Source organism: Lonchura striata, chromosome 2 (genome assembly GCF_050655825.1).
Source record: "Lonchura striata isolate lonStrDom1 chromosome 2, ASM5065582v1, whole genome shotgun sequence".
In the NCBI taxonomy this organism is placed as follows: Eukaryota; Metazoa; Chordata; class Aves; order Passeriformes; family Estrildidae; genus Lonchura; species Lonchura striata.
In genome coordinates this window covers 156,932,788-156,951,235 of record NC_140704.1, presented here as the reverse complement: position 1 = coordinate 156,951,235, position 18,448 = coordinate 156,932,788, and the positions used below count along the sequence as shown (strand labels likewise).

The 18,448-nt window shown below is 66.1% G+C and overlaps 2 protein-coding genes across 3 annotated transcripts in view; one reads left to right on the top strand and one right to left on the bottom strand.

The window, feature by feature from the left end:
* Nucleotides 1-3,380: 3,380 nt before the first annotated feature.
* Nucleotides 3,381-16,021, top strand: LOC144245923 (uncharacterized). Its single transcript, XM_085572777.1, has 8 exons — nt 3,381-3,523; nt 7,211-8,697; nt 8,781-8,853; nt 9,434-9,574; nt 9,944-10,033; nt 11,024-11,087; nt 11,599-11,743; nt 12,428-16,021. Exons 1-8 carry the CDS (start codon nt 3,466-3,468, stop codon nt 12,521-12,523), a joined length of 2,154 nt encoding a protein of 717 aa, XP_085428903.1. The 5' UTR covers nt 3,381-3,465; the 3' UTR covers nt 12,524-16,021.
* Nucleotides 16,022-16,263: 242 nt separating this feature from the next.
* Nucleotides 16,264-18,448, bottom strand: part of OPLAH (5-oxoprolinase, ATP-hydrolysing) — a 41,654-nt gene continuing 39,469 nt past the window's right edge. Inside the window, exons 26-27 of one of the 2 annotated variants that reach the window (XM_085572775.1) lie at nt 17,971-18,249; nt 16,264-17,935 (exon numbers count right to left, since the gene is read on the bottom strand). In XM_085572775.1, the coding sequence (XP_085428901.1) occupies nt 18,016-18,249 (234 nt within the window). In that variant the 3' untranslated portion in view covers nt 16,264-17,935; nt 17,971-18,015. Of the gene's footprint in view, nt 18,250-18,448 lie in introns of both variants that reach the window. The other variant, XM_085572776.1, reaches the window with a different exon arrangement.

Genomic DNA, 18,448 nt, shown 5'->3' with positions numbered 1-18,448 from the left:
GACCCCCTGCCCCATAGAGGGGCCTGGCCCATAGAGACCCCCTGCCCCATAGAGGGGCCTGCCCCATAGAGGGGCCTGGCCCATAGAGACCCCCCTGCCCCATAGAGACCCCCTGCCCCATAGAGGGGCCTGGCCCATAGAGACCCCCCTGCCCCATAGAGCCCCCCTGCCCCATAGAGCCCCCTGCCCCATAGAGCCCCCCTGCCCCATAGAGGGGCCTGGCCCATAGAGACCCTCCGTGCCCCATAGAGACCCCCCTGCCCCATAGAGACCCCCTGGCCCATAGAGGGGCCTGGCCCATAGAGGGGCCTGGCCCATAGAGCCCCCCTGCCCCATAGAGCCCCCTGCCCCATAGAGCCCCCCTGCCCCATAGAGGGGCCTGCCCCATAGAGACCCTCCGTGCCCCATAGAGACCCCCTGCCCCATAGAGGGGCCTGCCCCATAGAGGGGCCTGCCCCATAGAGACCCCCCTGCCCCATAGAGACCCCCCTGCCCCATAGAGGGGCCTGGCCCATAGAGACCCCCTGGCCCATAGAGACCCCCCTGCCCCATAGAGCCCCCCTGCCCCATAGAGCCCCCCTGCCCCATAGAGACCCCCTGCCCCATAGAGCCCCCCCTGCCCCATAGAGCCCCCCTGCCCCATAGAGGGGCCTGGCCCATAGAGACCCCCTGGCCCATACAGACCCCCCTGCCCCATAGAGCCCCCCTGCCCCATAGAGGGGCCTGGCCCATAGAGAACCTCCGTGCCCCATAGAGCTCCCCTGCCCCATAGAGACCCCCGTGTCCCATAGAGACCCCCGTGCCCCATAGAGCCCCCCTGCCCCATAGAGCCCCCCTGCCCCATAGAGACCCCCCTGCCCCATAGAGACCCCCCTGGCCCATAGAGACCCCCTGGCCCATAGAGCCCCCCTGGCCCATAGAGCCCCCCCTGGCCCATAGAGACCCCCTGCCCCATAGAGACCCCCATGCCCCATAGAGACCCCCCGTGTCCCATAGAGACCCCCTGGCCCATAGAGCCCCCCTGCCCCATAGAGACCCCCTGGCCCATAGAGACCCCCATGCCCCATAGAGCCCCCATGCCCCATAGAGCCCCCCTGCCCCATAGAGACCCTCCTGCCCCATAGAGCCCCCCTGCCCCATAGAGACCCTCCGTGCCCCATAGAGACCCCCCTGCCCCATAGAGACCCCCCGTGCCCCATAGAGCCCCCCTGCCCCATAGAGACCCCCCTGCCCCATAGGGACACAGCAGGTGACTGGCCTCCCCTCAGACACCTGTGGGACCCCCCTGGACACCTCTGTCCCCGCTGTACACCTGGAATCCCCCCGGACACCTGGGACACCCTAGGGACCCCTACCCCAGCACTCCTGTGTCCCCCCCTGTACACCTGGGACCCCCCCCCGGACACCTCTGTCCCCCCTGTACACCTGGGACACCCCACTGGACACTTGGATCTGTCCCAGGACACTTGCGACCACCCTGGACAGCTTTTGTGTCCCCCCCCACCCAGACACCTGGGACCCCCCGGACACCTCTGTGTCCCCTGGATATCTGTGTGTCCCCCCAGACACCTGGGACCCCCCGGACTGCTGCGTCCCCCTCCAGACATCTCTGTCCCCCTGCACACCTGGGATCCCTCTGGACACCTGTGTCCTCCCAGCCACGTGGTCTTCCCCTTGGACATCTGAGACCCCCTCCAGATACAAAGGGTATGGTGGGACATGGAGGAGGTGGAAGGACACGGAGGAGGCACTGGGATGTGGAGAACACCCATGGACACGGAGAGATGAGGGACACGGAGAACATGGACACGGAAGAAGGGATGGAGGGACACGGAGAACATGGACACGGAGGGATGAGGGACACGGAGAACATGGACACAGATGGAGGGACACGGAGAACATGGACACGGATGGAGGGACACGGAGAACATGGACACGGAAGAAGGGATGGAGGGACACGGAGAACATGGACACGGATGGAGGGACACGGAGAACATGGACACGGAAGAAGGGATGGAGGGACACGGAGAACATGGACATGGAGGGATGAGGGACACGGAGAACATGGACACGGATGGAGGGACACGGAGAACATGGACACGGAAGGAGGGATGGTGGCACCTGGCACAGCATCTGGCACGGCACTTGTCACAGCACCTGGCCGGACACAACCCTCACCGGGGTTCCCTCCCCTTGCCCAGCCCAGGCTGGCCCAGGTGACCCCGGGACACACCGGGGACAGGACTGGGGGGGCTGCGGGGGCCGGTGCCATCCCTGGCACCCCCGTCTGCTGCCCAGTCTGCCCCGTCCGGCCGGACTGGGAGGGGTCACGGCTGTACTGGGGGGTCACGGCTGTACTGGGGGGTCACGGACATACTGGGAGGGGTCACGGCCGTACTGGGGGGGTCACGGCTGTACTGGGGGGGGGGGGTCACGGCTGTATTGGGGGGTTCACGGCTATACTGGGGGGGTCACGGCTATACTGGGGGGGTCACGGCTGTACTGGGGGGTCACGGCCGTACTGGGGGGGGTCACGGCTGTACTGGGGGGTCACGGCCGTACTGGGGGGGGTCACGGCTGTACTGGGGGGTCACGGCCGTACTGGGGGGGGTCACGGCTGTACTGGGGGGTCACGGCTGTACTGGGGGGGCCGTACTGGGAAGGGTCACAGCCGCACGGGGTTGGGGGGGGGGTCACGGCGTTTTTCCTTTCGCTTTTGTTCGCGCTTTTCCTTTCGGTTCTGGAGGCGACAACGCGGCCGGGGATAGACACCGAGGTCACCTGGGGGGTCCCGGGGGGTGATCGGGGGCTGTCCCCTTCCCTGTCCCCTTCCCTGTCCCCTTCCCTGTCACCCCCTGCCCCATGTGGGGGCTCAGCCGGGGCCGGCTGCGAGCGGGGTGGCAGGAGGGGGTGGCAGGAGGAGGTGACAGGAGGTGACAGGAGGTGACAGGGGGTGACAGGGGTGACAGGAGGTGACACGGAGCGAGGTGCGGGGGTCCGGGGGAGAGGGGGGACACGGACCCGACCCCCGCCCCGGTGAGTCCTCTCGCTCCGGTGGAAGGGGACAGGGAAGGGGACGGGGCCAGCTCGGGGCAGCCCTGGCCGTGTCACCTCCGCGGGGGTGGCACCTGGGCAGGTGAGGGGGCGAGGGTGCCACGGCGGCGACACGGCTGCCACCGCCGCTCCTGTGCCGCCACCGCGCCCCCTCCTCCTCCCGCGGCTGCCGGGAGAACCGGTCCGGCCGCACCTGCGGGGACCCGCGGCTGCGGCTCGGTGGCCCCGGCGGCCCGCGGGGGCCGCGGCGCCGTGTCCGGGGGTGGCACCGGCCACGCAGCGGGACAGGAACGCGGCCGGGCGGCGCCGCCGTGACCCGCGGCCGGCGGATGTTTGCGCGTCCCTGCAGCCGCCGGCGGCAGCGGCGCCGGGGGCCCGCGGCGGGCGGCGGCCCCGGGAGCCCCGGTGGCCATGAGCGGCGGCGGCGGCCGCCCCGGGCAGGCGGTGCTGGCCATGGCGGCGTGCGGAGGTGAGGGGGTGGCCGGGACGTGGCGGCGACGAGTGGCACTGGCAGGGAACTGGGAACTGGGAATTGGGACTGGGAATTGGGACTGGGAATTGGGACTGGGAACTGGGAACTGGGACTGGGGACTGGGACTGGGACTGGGACTGGGAACTGGGACTGGGACTCGGAACTGGGAACTGGGACTGGGAACTGGGACTGGGACTGGGAACTGGAACTGGGAACTGGGACTGGGACTGGGACTGGGAACTGGGACTGGGACTGGGACTGGGACTGGGAACTGGGACTGGGAACTGGAACTGGGAACTGGGACTGGGACTGGGACTGGGAACTGGCACGGGTGGCCCGGACCCTGCCCAGCCCGCGGGCCACCGCGGCGCGGTGCCACCGCAAGGGCCACACCAGGGAGGGCTTGGTCGGCACACCCGGGAGAACGCGGCCCCGGGGCCCCGCGGGGACAATGCCGGGGACACTGCCAGCACCGCGGGGACAATGGCCGTGTCACCGGGCCACCACTGTGGAGACAATCCTGGTGTCACCGGGCCAGCACCGCGGGGACAATGGCCGTGATACCGAACCACCACTGTGGGGACAATGCTGGTGACACCGGGCCAGCACCGTGGGGACAATGGCCGTGACACCGAACCACCACTGTGGGGACAATCCTGGTGACACCGGGCCAGCACCGTGGGGACAATGCTGGTGTCACCGGGCCAGCACCGCGGGGACAATGGCCATGACACCGAACCACCGCTGTGGGGACAATGCCAGTGTCACCGGGCCAGCACCGCAGGGACAATGCCGGGGACACTGCCAGCACCCTGTGGATGATGCCAGTGTCACTGGGCCAGCACCGTGGGGACAATGCTGATGACACCAGGCCAGCACCGTGGGGACAATGCCGGTGTCACCGGGCCAGCACCGCGGGGACAATGCCGGGGACACTGCCAGCACCCTGTGGATGATGCCAATGTCACCGGGCCAGCACGGGCCATGTGCCACTGCTCCCAGTACCGGGACAAAGCCCGGTGGCACCCCTGGGTTGATGGGTGGGCACTGGGGACACTGAGACCTCTCTGGGTGGGCACTGGGGACACTGGGGACGGTCCCCGCAGGCCCCGGTGACACAAATTCTGCCCCGTGGGTGTCGGGGCTGTCCCGTGGCCGGAGGTGCCACACCTGGCCTGAGTCACTTGTGGCACGTGCCAGCCCTGCCGCCCACGGCACCGAGGGAGGAGCTGGGGCTGGGGGGACCTCTGGGGGTAACCCAGTGATGCCAGTATGGCCATCATCCCCAGTATGGCCATCATCCCCAGTATGGCCATCATCCCCAGTGTCCCATCATCCCCAGTATGGCCATCATCCCCAGTATGGCCATCATCTCCAGTGTCCCATCATCCCCAGTATCCCATCATCCCCAGTGTCCCATCATCCCCAGTATGGCCATCATCCTCAGTGTCCCATCATCCTCAGTATGGCCATCATCCCCAGTGTCCCATCATCCCCAGTGTCCCATCATCCCCAGTATGGCCATCATCCCCAGTATGGCCATCATCCCCAGTGTCCCATCATCCCCAGTATGGCCATCATCCCCAGTGTCCCATCATCCTCAGTATGGCCATCATCTCCAGTGTCCCATCATCCCAGTATGGCCATCATCCCCAGTGTCCCATCATCCCCAGTATGGCCATCATCCCCAGTATGGCCATCATCCCCAGTGTCCCATCATCCCCAGTGTCCCATCATCTCCAGTATGGCCATCATCCCCAGTGTCCCATCATCTCCAGTGTCCCATCATCCCCAGTATGGCCATCATCCCCAGTGTCCCATCATCCCCAGTATGGCCATCATCCCCAGTATGGCCATCATCCCCAGTGTCCCATCATCCCCAATGTCCCCAGTGCCCCCAGCATTCCCAGTGTCCCCAGTATTCCCAGTGACTCCAGCATCCCCAAGACTCACAGTGCCCCCAGTGCCCCCAGTGCCCCCAGTGCCCCCAGTGTCCGGCACGTCCCATGCCAGGATTGGGAAGCTGCAGAGTCAGGCAGAGTCAGCAGGATCCAGGAGAACTGGGGCAGGAGTCAGGCAGGAGGTGCGGTGTCACCGGCCCAGGTGCGGTGTCACTGGCCCAGGTGAGGTGTCACCGGCCCAGGTGAGGTGTCACCGGCCCAGGTGCGGTGTCACTGACTGTGCAGTGTCCAGCCCTGGGGGCTTGGAGCTGCCAAGAACCTGTCGGGCCAGCCTGGCCAGACAGGACTCACCTGGACAAGGGGAGGGGCCGGGACTCACCTGGCCGGGCTCATCCACCAGGACTCACCTGGACAAGGGGAAGGGCCGGGACTCACCTGGCTGGGCTCATCCACCAGGACTCACCTGGACAAGGGGAAGGGCCGGGACTCACCTGGCCGGGCTCATCCACCAGGACTCACCTGGACAAAGGGAGGGGCCGGGACTCACCTGGCCGGGCTCATCCACCAGGACTCACCTGGACAAGGGGAGGGGCCGGGACTCACCTGGACAAGGGGAGGGGCCGGGACTCACTCACCTGGCCGGGCTCACCCTGTGCCGGGTCCCGCTGGTCCCTGACTCCCCCTGAGCCCCGGGACAGGTGAGGGGGCGGCTGCGGGGGCACCTGGGGGCGCGGGTGGCCACTGCCGGGGCTCCCGGGGCCACCGGGCAGGAGGGCAGGGAGCGGAGCGGCCTCTCCGGGCTGCACCCACCTGAGGTGGCCCCCGGGACCCCGTGGGGACCTGTGGGGACATCGGGACGGGGTCACTGCCCGTCATCCCCGCTGCTGCTTCCCGGACAGGGGGAGGGTCCCGGATCCCAGGGATGGTCCTGGGTCTGGATCCCGGGAATGGTCCTGGATACCAGGGATGGTCCTGGATCCCGGGGACGGTCCTGGATCCCGGGAATGGTCCTGGATACCAGGGATGATCCTGGGCCCCGCGGGACGGTCCTGGATCCTGGGGATGGTCCTGGGTCCTGGATCCCGGAGACAGTCCTGGATCCCGGGGACGGTTCTGGATCCTGGGCATAGTGCGGATCCTGGGGATGGTCCCAGACCCCCGGGACGGTCCCGGCTGCCGGGGAGGCGGGGGACGGTCCGGCCGGGGACATTCCCAGGGTGGCACTGGACATGGGGGGACGGTCCGGCCGGGGACATTCCCAGGGTGGCACTGGACGCGGGGGGACGGTCCGGCCGTTCCCAGGGTGGCACTGGATGCGGGGGGACTGTCCGGCCGGGGACATTCCCAGGGTGGCACTGGACATGGGAGGACGGTCCGGCCGTTCCCACGGTGGCACTGGACGCGGGGGGACGGTCCGGCCGTTCCCAGGGTGGCACTGGACGCGGGAGGACGGTCCGGCCATTCCCAGGGTGGCACTGGACGCGGGGGAGGGCCGGCTGCGGCCGTGGGAGTTTCCCACGGTGGCCGGGATGGGCCCCGCTCCGGCCACGTGAGTTTCCCACGGGCACAGGGACGTGGGGTGGGGGTCCGGCGTGGGGAGGGGTCTCACTCTGGCCACAGGAGTTTCCCACACTGACCAGGACTGCCGGGGAAGGGAAGTCACGCCCGATTTCCCCACGGTGGCACGCGGGACACGGAGGGTCCTGCTCCATCCGGGGACATTCTCCCGGTGACAGGGACATGGCCGGGGTCCCTCCCCCCTCACCGGGGTCTCGTCCCGCAGGTTGTGCCTACTGTGCCCGAGCCTCCGAACCGGACCGGGGGGAGCGCCAGGACACCCCGATGCCGTGGCCGTCCACTCTGCCGGACACGCCCTTCCCCGGCCGGGCCCCGGCCGCGGTGGCCGCGGTGGCCGAGGCGCTGCTGGCCCCCGGGTGCTGGGCTCTGGACCGGCTGCTGGCCCTGCGGCCCACCACGGCCCAGCGGGCGCGCTGGCGGCGGCACCGGGCCGGCCGCTGCCTCGCCGTGGGCGCGCGGGCGCTGGCGGCACCGGCGCTGGTGCTGGTGCTGCTGCTGGCGCTGCCGCCGGCGCTCCTGGGGCTGCTGCTGTGGCTCCCGGCGCAGGCCGAGCGCCGGCCCTTCGTCTACCAGCACGCGGCCGCCGCGCCCGCACCCGAGCCCTGGGACCCGCGGCGAGCCCGCGGCTTCACCTTCCTGACCGCCAACCTGTGCCTGCTGCCCAGCGGCCTGGCCCGCTTCAGCAACCTGGGCGGCACGCGGCAGCGCGCGGCGGCCATCGCCCGGCTCCTGGCGCCCGGAGCGCCGGCGGAACCTTCCGGGCACCGCCGCGGGCTGCTGGAGCCGCAGCGCGGCCAGGACGGCGGCTACGGGGGCACGCTCAGCACCGCGGCTCGGGGGCACCCGGGCGGCGATGCCAGGGGGGACCCGTGGGTGGTGGCCAGTCCGGCAGCAGCGGTGGCCAGCACGATGCCGTGGCCGGAGATGCCAATGGCCAACCCAACACCAATGACCAGCTCAACACCGATGACCAGCTCAACACCAATGACCAACCCAACACTGATGACCAAACCAACACCGATGACCAACCCAACACCAATGACCAACTCCACACTGATGACCAACCCAACACCAATGACCAACTCAACACTGATGGCCAACCCAACACCAATGACCAACTCAACACTGATGGCCGACCCAACACCAGTGACCAACTCAACACTGATGGCCGACCCAACACCAATGACCAACTCAACACTGATGTACAACCCAACACCAATGACCAACCCAACACCAATGACCAACTCAACACTGATGGTTGACCCAACAGCAATGACCAACCCTTGGCCAAGCGTTGACTCGGTGCCAATGCTGGAGCTGCCGATGACCGACCCAACCCTGGGACCTGCTCCATCCCCAGTGACCAACCCGGGGCCGGAGCGGCCGATCCCGCTGCCCGACCCGATGCCCCCGGTGCTGACCGCCCACATCCCGCCGGACACCGACTTTGTGTGCCTGCAGGAGGTGTTCGACGCCACCGCGGCCACCACCCTGCGCCAGCAGCTGGGCCACCGCTTCCCGCACGTGCTGTGGGGCGTGGGCCCGGGGGGGCTGCGCTGCGGCCGGCTGTGCGTGCTGGGCAGCGGCCTGGTCCTGGGCAGCCGCTTCCCACTGCTGGCCGCCACCTTCCACCCCTTCCCCAACGGCGCCCGCGAGGACGCGCTGGCCAACAAGGGGCTGCTGGTGGCACAGGTGAGGGGACACCCGAGGGGACACCTGGGGGGGCACAGGGGTGACACACGGCTAAGGTGACACGCGGCTGGGGTCCCCCACAGGTGCTGCTGGGGACGGAGCGGGGCCGGCGCGTCGTGGGCTACCTGGGCTGCACCCACCTGCAGGCGCCCGCGGGTGAGTGGGGACACGGTGATGGCTGAGGGGGTGACACTGGGGGGTGACACTGGGGGGTCTCGGGATGTTGGGTCTGTGTGGTGTTGTCCAGCTGTGTCCGGGTGTCTGTGTCCCACCATGTCCGTGTGTCCATCTGTCCATGTGTCCCCTATGTCCCCATGTCTTTGTGTCCATGTTTCCTCGTGCCCGTGTCTGTGTCCCCCTGTCCCCAACATCCCTGTGTCTGTCCCTCTGTGTCCCCATGTCCCTCAATGTCCATAAACACCCGTGAGTCCCTGCGTCACCATCCCTATATCTGTCCCTATGTCCATGTCCCCATGTCCCCACGTCCTGTGTCTGTACCTGTCCCCATGTCCTATGTCCATGTCCCCATGTCCCATGTCCCTGTCCCTGAGTCTGTCCCTGTCCCCATGTCCTATGACCCCATGTCCCATGTCTCTGTCCCTGAGTCTGTACCTGTCCCCATGTCCATGTCCCCATGTCCACTTCCCCATGTCCCATGTCCCCATGTCCCCCGTCTCTGTCCCAGTGTCTGTCCCTGTCCCATGTCCCATGTCCCATGTCCCTGTCCCTGTGCCAGCCGATGGCCCCATCCGTGACGTGCAGCTGTCCCTGGTGCTCCGGTGGCTCCGGGAGTTCCGGCAAGAGCAGGAACGGCCGAGGGACCTGGTGGCCTTCGATGTCCTCTGCGGGGACCTCAACTTCGACAACTGCTCCCAGGGTGGGGACAGGGGACACGGGGGGACACGGGGGGCAGAGGTGTGGGACACGAAGGGACACGGGAGAGGGACAAAGGAACGTGGGGGGACGCAGAGGGGACACTGTGGGGACACAGGCAGGGGACAGAGGAGCCAGGTGGGGGACATGGGGGACACACAGAGGAACAAGGTGGGTGACAGGTGGGCCATGAGTGGGGGACACACGGAGGGACACTGGGGGACACAGGTAGACAGGAGGGACACGGAGGGGACAGAGGGGATGGGGGAGAGAGGTGGGGGGCCACAGGGAGAGGGGGACATTGGTGGGACACGGAAGATCAGGGGGGACACAGGGGGACATGGGGGTGACAGCAGCGCCGTGTCCCCCACAGGTGACACCCAGAACCAGAACCACCCCCTGTTCAAGGAGTTCTGGGACCCCGCGCGCTGCGAGTCGGGCCAGGAACAGCCCTGGGCCATCGGTGGGGACACCACTGTCACCTCCCCGGGGACCCCATTGTCACTTCTACCCGGGGACCCCAGTGGCACCTCTGCCCGGGGACCCCATTGTCACCCCCTGCCCGGGGACCCCATTGTCACCTCTGCCCGGGGACCCCGCTGTTACCCGTGCCTGGGGAGCCCACCGTCCCCTGTCCCCTCCCCGTGTGCGGGGTCCCGCTCATGTCCCTGTCCCTTCCCTGTCCTCTCCTGTCCCCTCCTGTCCACTTCCCATGCCCAGGGTCACTCTCACTCTGTCCCCTCCTGTCCCCTCCTGTCCCTTTCCTGTCCCCTCCCCATGCCCAGGGTCACACTCTGTCCCCTCCTGTCCCCTCTCTGTCCCCTCCTGTCCCCTCCCCATGCCCAGGGTCACTCTCACTCTGTCCCCTCCTGTCCCCTCCTGTCCCCTCCTGTCCCCTCCTGTCCCCTCCCCATCCCCAGGGTCACTCTCACTCTGTCCCCTCCTGTCCCCTCCTGTCCCTTCCCTGTCCCCTCTCTGTCCCCTCCTGTCCTCTCCTGTCCCCTCCCCATGCCCAGGGTCACACTCTGTCCCCTCCTGTCCCCTCTCTGTCCCCTCCTGTCCCCTCCCCATGCCCAGGGTCACTCTCACTCTGTCCCCTCCTGTCCCCTCCTGTCCCCTCCCCGTGCCCAGGGTCACTCTCACTCTGTCCCCTCCTGTCCCCTCCTGTCCCTTTCCTGTCCCCTCCTGTCCCCTCCTGTCCCTTCCCTGTCCTCTCCTGTCCCCTCCCCGTGCCCAGGGTCACTCTCACTCTGTCCCCTCCTGTCCCCTCCTGTCCCCTCCTGTCCACTCCCCATGCCCAGGGTCACTCTCACTCTGTCCCCTCTCTGTCCCCTCCTGTCCCCTCCCCATGCCCAGGGTCACTCTCACTCTGTCCCCTCCTGTCCCCTCCTGTCCCCTCCCCGTGCCCAGGGTCACTCTCACTCTGTCCCCTCCTGTCCCCTCCTGTCCCCAGGGACGCTGCTCAACTGGCTCAAGATCTACGAGGAGCCCGTGTCCACCCCCGAGAAGATGAGGAGGTGACAATGGGGACACAGGGGGGCACAGGGCCGGAGGGGACAGTGGGGACATGGAGGGGCACAGGGGGGAGGGAGGGTCCTCCGTGCCCGAGTCGCCGTGTGCCCTCTGTCCCTCTGTCCCCATGCCTTCACATGCCCGTGCCCGTGTCACTCTGTCCCCATGTCCCCGTGTCCATTGTCACACTGTGTCCCTGTGTGTCCGTGTCCCCATGTGTCCGTGTCCCCATGTCCCCACGTCCCGTGTCCCTGTCCCCTGTCACTCTGTCCCTGTGTCCGGCCGTGTCCCCATGTCCCCACGTCCCGTGTCCCTGTCCCCTGTCACTCTGTCCCCCTGTCCCCGTGTCCGGCCGTGTCTCCATGTCCCCACGTCCCGTGTCCCTGTCCCCTGTCCCCCTGTCCCCATGTCCCCATGTCCCCGTGTCCGGCCCTGTCCCCGTGTCCCCACGTCCCGTGTCCCCACGTCCCGTGTCCCCACGTCCCGTGTCCCCACGTCCCGTGTCCCTGTTCGCAGGACGCTGTCCCAGCCCGGGGGACGTGAGCGGTTCCTGGCGGGTCCCATCCTGTCCTGCGGGGCCCCGGACCCGCGGGCGCCGCGGCCGTGGCACGGCCGGCGGGTGGACAGGGTGCTGCTGCGGAGGGAGCCCGCGCTGGCCACCGTGAGTGACCGCGGGACCCCGGGACCCCCGGGACCCCGGGACCCCCGGGACCCCCAGGGACCCTCAGGGACCCCCCAGTGACCCCTGTGACCCCTGTAACCCCGCGCTGGCCACCGTGAGTGACCGCGGGACCCCGGGACCCCCGGGACCCCCGGGACCCCGGGACCCCGGGACCCCCGGGACCCCCGGGACCCCCAATGACCCCTGTGACCCCTGTAACCCCGCACTGGCCACCGTGAGTGACCGTGGGACCCCGGGACCCCCGGGACCCCCGGGACCCTCAGGGACCCCCGGGACCCCTGGGACCCCCAATGACCCCCTGTGACCCCTGTAACCCCGCACTGGCCACCGTGAGTGACCGTGGGACCCCGGGACCCCAGGGACTCCCAGGGACCCCCAGGGACCCCCAGGGACCCCCAATGACCCCCTGTGACCCCTGTAACCCTGCACTGGCCACCGTGAGTGACCCCGGGGCCCCAGGGACCCCCGGGACCCCCAGGGACCCCCCAGAGACCCCCAGTGACCCCCCTGGGACCCCCAGGGACCCCCAATGACCTCCAATGAACCCAAATGAACCCTGTGACCCCGCGCTGGCCGCCATGAGTGACCATGGGGACCCCGGGACCCCCGGGACCCCCCAGTGACCCCCCGGGACCCCCCAGTGACCCCCTGCTGTCCCCACAGGAGGTCACTGGCTACTTGGTCATCACCCAGCTGGCCACACTGTCTGACCACCTGCCCGTGGCCCTGCGGCTGCGCCTGGGGCCCGCTGACCTCTGACCCCGCACGGACACGGGGCCGGACACGGGGCCGGACACGGGGCCGGACACGGAGCCGGACACGGAGCTGGACACAGCTCGGACTTGAGAGTGGTCACAAACTGGACACGGGGCTGGACACAGCTCGAACTTGAGAGTGGTCACTCTCTGGACACGGGGCTGGACACAGCTCGGACTTGAGAGTGGTCACTCTCTGGACACGGGGCTGGACACAGCTCGGACTTGAGAGTGGTCACTCTCTGGACACGGGGCCGGACAAAGCTCGGAGCTGAGCGTGGTCACAAACTGGACACGGGGCCGGACACGGGGCCGGACACGGAGCTGGACAAAGCTCGGATTTGAGCATGGCCACAGCTCTGGACTCAGCACCGGTCACTGCACTGACCCCAGTGTGACCCCGGGGTGACCATGGCTCTGGTCACTGCTCCGGTCACTGCTCCGGTCACTGCTCCGGCCACTGCTCCGGTCACTGCTCCAGACACAGCACCGGTCACTGCTCCGGTCACTGCTCCGGTCACTGCTCCGGTCACTGCTCTGGTCACTGCTCCGGACACAGCACCGGCCACTGCTCCGGTCACTGCTCCGGTCACTGCTCCGGTCACTGCTCCGGTCACTGCTGTGACTCCGGCATGACCCCGGGGTGACCATGGCTCCGGACACAGCACCGGTCACTGCTCTGGCCACTGCTCCGGTCACTGCTGTGACCCCAGTGTGACCCCGGGGTGACCATGGCTCCGGACACAGCACCGGCCACTGCTCTGGCCACTGCTCCGGTCACTGCTGTGACCCCAGTGTGACCCCGGGGTGACCATGGCTCCGGACACAGCACCGGTCACTGCTCCGGTCACTGCACTGACCCCAGTGTGACCCCGGGGTGACCATGGCTCCAGACACAGCACCGGTCACTGCACCGGTCACTGCTCCGGTCACTGCACCGGTCACAGCACCGGTCACTGCTCCGGTCACTGCTCTGACCCCAGTGTGACCCCGGGGTGACCATGGCTCTGGACACAGCACCGGTCACTGCTCCGGTCACTGCTGTGACCCCAGTGTGACCCCGGGGTGACCATGGCTCTGGACACAGCACCGGTCACTGCTCCGGTCACTGCTCCGGACACAGCACCGGTCACTGCTCCGGACACAGCACCGGTCACTGCACCGGTCACTGCTCCGGACACAGCACCGGTCACTGCTCCGGTCACTGCTCCGGTCACTGCTCCGGACACAGCACCGGTCACTGCTCCGGTCACTGCTCCGGTCACTGCTCCGGACACAGCACCGGTCACTGCTCCGGTCACTGCTCCGGTCACTGCTCCGGCCACTGCTCCAGACACAGCACCGGTCACTGCTCCGGTCACTGCTGTGACCCCGGCGTGACCCCGGCGTGACCCCGGTGTGACCCCGGGGGCCCGGCCGTGTCCCCACAGGTGTCACTGACCAGAGTGACCCTGGGGATGATCAATAGCGGCATTGATCCGGTATTGGGGCTGGATCGGTGCAGGATTGATCCGGTATTGATCTGGTATTTATTGTTCCAGCATTAATCTGGTATTGATCCAGCATTGATCTGGTATTGGGGCTGGATCAGTGCAGGATTGACACAGCATTGATCCGGTATTGGGGCAGGATCAGTGCAGTATTGGTCCAGTATTGATCCAGTATAGAGGCAGGATCGTTGCAGTATTGATCCACTATTGGTGCAGCATTGATCCAGTATTGATCACTATTGGTGCATTATTGATACAGTATCAGTGCATGATGGATCCAGCATTGATCCGGTATCAGAGCAGGATCAGCCTGCTATTGATCTGACATTGATCAGGTATCAGCACAGGATGGATCCAGCATTGATCCGGTATCAGAGCAGGATCAGCCTGCTCTTGGTCTGACATTGATGAGGTATCAGTGAAGGATGGATCCAGTATTGATCCGGTATCAGAGCAGGATCAGTCTGCTCTTGGTCTGACATTGATGAGGTATCAGTGCAGGATGGATCCAGTATTGATCTGGTATCAGAGCAGGATCAGCCTGCTATTGATCTGACATTGATCCGGTATCAGAGCAGGATCAGTCTGCTATTGGTCTGACATTGATCAGGTATCAGCGCAGCATGGATCCAGCATTGATCCGGTATCAGAGCAGGATCAGCCTGCTATTGATCTAACATTGATCAGGTATCAGTCCAGCATAGATTGGGCATTAATCCGGCATTGATCCAGCATTGATCTGTATTGATCCGGCATTGGCCCGGCATTGACTGGGCACTGCTCTGGCATCGGCCGGGCTTTGCTCCGGTGCTCTGCTGTCGGGATTCAGTTCATGAAGGAATTTTGGAAATCTCTGGTGTGGGCTGAGTTTGGGATCGATCCCAACCCTGCCCCGTGAGCTGGGAATGGGAACAGGAGAGGGAACGGGAACGGGAATGGGAACGGGAACGGGAATGGGAACGGGAACGGGAATGGGAATGGGAACGGGAACGGGAACGGGAATGGGAACGGGAACGGGAACGGGAATGGGAACGGGAACGGGAATGGGAACGGGAATGGAAATGGGAACGGGAATGGAAATGGGAATGGGAACGGGAATGGGAACGGGAACGGGAATGGGAAAGGGAACGGGAATTGGAACGGGAACGGGAATGGGAATGGGAGCAGGAATTGGAACGGGAATGGGAACGGGAATGGGAAAGGGAACGGGAATGGGAACGGGAACGGGAATGGGAACGGGAATTGGAACGGGAACGGGAATGGGAACGGGAACGGGAGTGGAAACAGGAATGGAAATAGGAATGGGAACGGGAATGGAAATGGGAATGGGAACGGGAACGGGAACGGGAACGGGAATGGAAATGGGAATGGGAATGGGAACGGGAATGGGAATAGGGATGGGAATGGGAATGGGAATGGGAATGGGAATGGGAATGGGAATGGGAACGGGAATGGGAATGGGAACAGGAGTGGGAACGGGAATAGGAACGGGAATGGGAACGGGAATGGGAATGGGAATGGGAACGGGAACAGGAATGGGAACAGGAATGGGAATGGGAACGGGAATGGGAATAGGGACAGGAATGGGAGAGAGTCAGGATTGGGAACGGGAAGGGAATGGGAATGAGAACGGGGACGGGAACGGGGAATTGGGATTGGGGGATCAGGAATGGGGGATCGGGAATGAGGGATGGGAATGGGGGATGGGAATGGGGGATGGGAATGGGGGATGGGAACGGGGGATTGGGGCACAGGGGTCCCACTCTGGCCTCACCTCAAACCCTGGGTCCAAATCCTTCTGCAACACCTGGCATTGATCAGGTATTGATCGGGCATTGATCGGGCATTGATCCAGTATTGATCTGGAATTGATCCAGCATTGGTTCTGTATTGATCCAGTATTGGTCTGGTATTGGTCCAGTATTGATCCACCATTGATCCAGCACTGACCCATCAGTCTGGAATAGATCCACTGTTGATCTGGTATTGATCCAATATTGATCTGGCACTGACCCAGCATTGGTCTGGTATTGATCTGGCATTAATCCAGCATTGATCCGGTATTGATCCAGCATTGATCCAGCCTCTCTCTGGCGGGGCTGGCACAGCCCACATGGCACAGGGGGGTTCCCCCATTCCCAGAGTTTGGGGTCGGTGTCCCCCCCCAGATATGTGGGGCAGAGCCCTGGGGGGCTCCGTGGGGCTGGGGGGGGTCCCTGGGGGTCCCGGTCCTCCCCAAGACACCAGACAGGAGTTGGGGGGCACAGGAAGCTTTATTGGAGTGGGGGGGAACTGGGGGGAGACCCCCAAAGGGGGGAGCTGGGCCCCCCATGGAGGGGCTGAGCTGGGGGGGGGCTGCCCCATGGAGGGGTGGGGGCTGCCCCATAGCAGGGATGGGGGCTGCCCCATGGAGGGGTGGGGGCTGCCCCATAGCAGGGAAGGGGGCTGCCCCATGGAGGGGTGGGGGCTGCCCCATAGCAGGGAAGGGGGCTGCCCCATGGAGGGGGTGCATAGCTGGAGTGGGTGGGGGGCTGCCCCATGGAGGGGTGCATAGCTGGAGTGGGTGGGGGGCTGCCCCATAGCAGAGTTAGGGGGCTGCCCTATGGACTGTGTGTGTCTAAAGGGGGGCTGTCCCATAGCAGGGTTGGGGGCTGCCCCATAGCAGGGTTTGGGGGTGCCCCATAGCAGGGTCAGGGGCTGCCCCATAGCAGGGTTAGGGGGTGCCCTACGGACTGTGCGTGTCTAGAGGGTCAGTTACCCCACACAGGGGTTTGGGAGGGGCTGCCCCATAGCAGGGTTAGGGGGCTGCCCCATGGAGGGGGTGCATAGCTGGAGTGGGTGGGGGGCTGCCCCATAGCAGGGTTAGGGGCTGCCCCATAGCAGAGTTAGGGGGCTGCCCTATGGACTGTGTGTGTCTAAAGGGGGGCTGCCCCATAGCAGGGTCAGGGGCTGCCCCATAGCAGGGTTTGGGGCTGCCCTACAGACTGTGCGTGTCTAAAGGGGGGCTGCCCCATGGAAGGGTGGGGGCTGCCCCATGGAGGGTGTGCATAGCCGGAGTGGGTGGGGGGCTGCCCCATGGAGGGGGTGCATAGCTGGAGTGGGTGGGGGGCTGCCCCATAGCAGGGTTTGGGGCTGCCCCATAGCAGGGTTTGGGGGTGCCCTACGGACTGTGCGTGTCTAAAGGGGGGCTGCCCCATAGCAGGGTTAGGGGGCTGCCCCATAGAGGGGGTGCATAGCTGGAGTGGGTGGGGGGCTGCCCCATAGCGGGGTCAGGGGCTGCCCCACAACAGGTTTGGGGTCACACAGCAGGTTTGGGGTCACACGGCGGGTTTGGGGTCACACAGCAATTTGGGGTCACAGAGCAGGTTTGGGGCTGCCCCACAGCTGTTTGGGGTCACATGGTGGGTTTGGGGTCACGCAGCAGTTTGGGGCTGCCCCACAACAGGTTTGGGGTCACACGGTGGGTTTGGGGTCACACAGTAATTTGGGGCTGCCCCACAACAGGTTTGGGGTCACACAGTAATTTGGGGCTGCCCCATAAAAGGTTTGGGGCTGCCCCACATCCATTTGGGGTCACAGAGCAGGTTTGGGGTCCCACATCCATTTGGGGCCCCACAGTAATTTGGGGCTGCCCCACAGCAGTTTGGGGTCGCAGAGCAGGTTTGGGGTCACAGTGGTTTGGGGTCCCACAGCCATTTGGGGCTGCCCCATAGCAGGTTTGGGGCCCCACAGCCGTTTGGGGTCACACGGCGGGTTTGGGGTCACAAATCAATTTGGGGCTGCCCCATAGCAGGTTTGGGGCCCCACAACTGTTTGGGGTCCCACAGCGGGTTTGGGGCTGCCCCACAGCAGGTTTGGGGTCACACGGCGGGTTTGGGGTCACAGTGGTTTGGGGGTCCCACAGTAATTTGGGGCTGCCCCACAGCAGTTTGGGGTCACACGGCGGGTTTGGGGTCACAGCCGTTTGGGGTCCCACAGTAATTTGGGGTCCCACAGTAATTTGGGGTCACACGGCCTCCTGCGCCTGGCGGAAGTCGAAGACGCTGCCGCGCTCCAGGAAGGTTTGTGGGGTCGGGGGGCCCGGGGGCCCCGGGGCGCTGCCGGGGTTTCGGGGCTCCAGGCGGTTCTGGGGCGCCCACAGGTCCTGGGGGTCCGGGGGGTCCGGGGGGCCCTGGGGGTCACCCCCATCCTCGGGGGGGCCGAAGCCGCCCCCGCCCGGGGTCAGCAGGCGGAAAATGTCCTGGGGAGAGAGGTTGGGGGGCGGGTTTGGGGTGTGGGGTGTGGGGTTTGGGGTTTGGGGTTTGGGGTGTGGGGTTTAGAGTTTGGGGTGTGGGGTGTGGGGTTTGGGGTTTGGGGTGTGGGGTCGGGTTTGGGGTTTGGGGTTTGGGGTGTGGGGTCGGGTTTGGGGTTTGGGGTTTGGGGTGTGGGGTGTGGGGTGT

Coding starts and splice junctions, on each gene's coding strand:
- LOC144245923 (XM_085572777.1), top strand. CDS start 3,466: ATGAGCGGCGGCGGCGGCCGCCCCGGGCAGGCGGTGCTGGCCATGGCG. Junction 8,854..9,433: donor CCACCTGCAGGCGCCCGCGG/GTGAGTGGGGAC, acceptor TCCCTGTGCCAG/CCGATGGCCCCATCCGTGAC. Junction 10,034..11,023: donor GGAACAGCCCTGGGCCATCG/GTGGGGACACCA, acceptor TCCTGTCCCCAG/GGACGCTGCTCAACTGGCTC.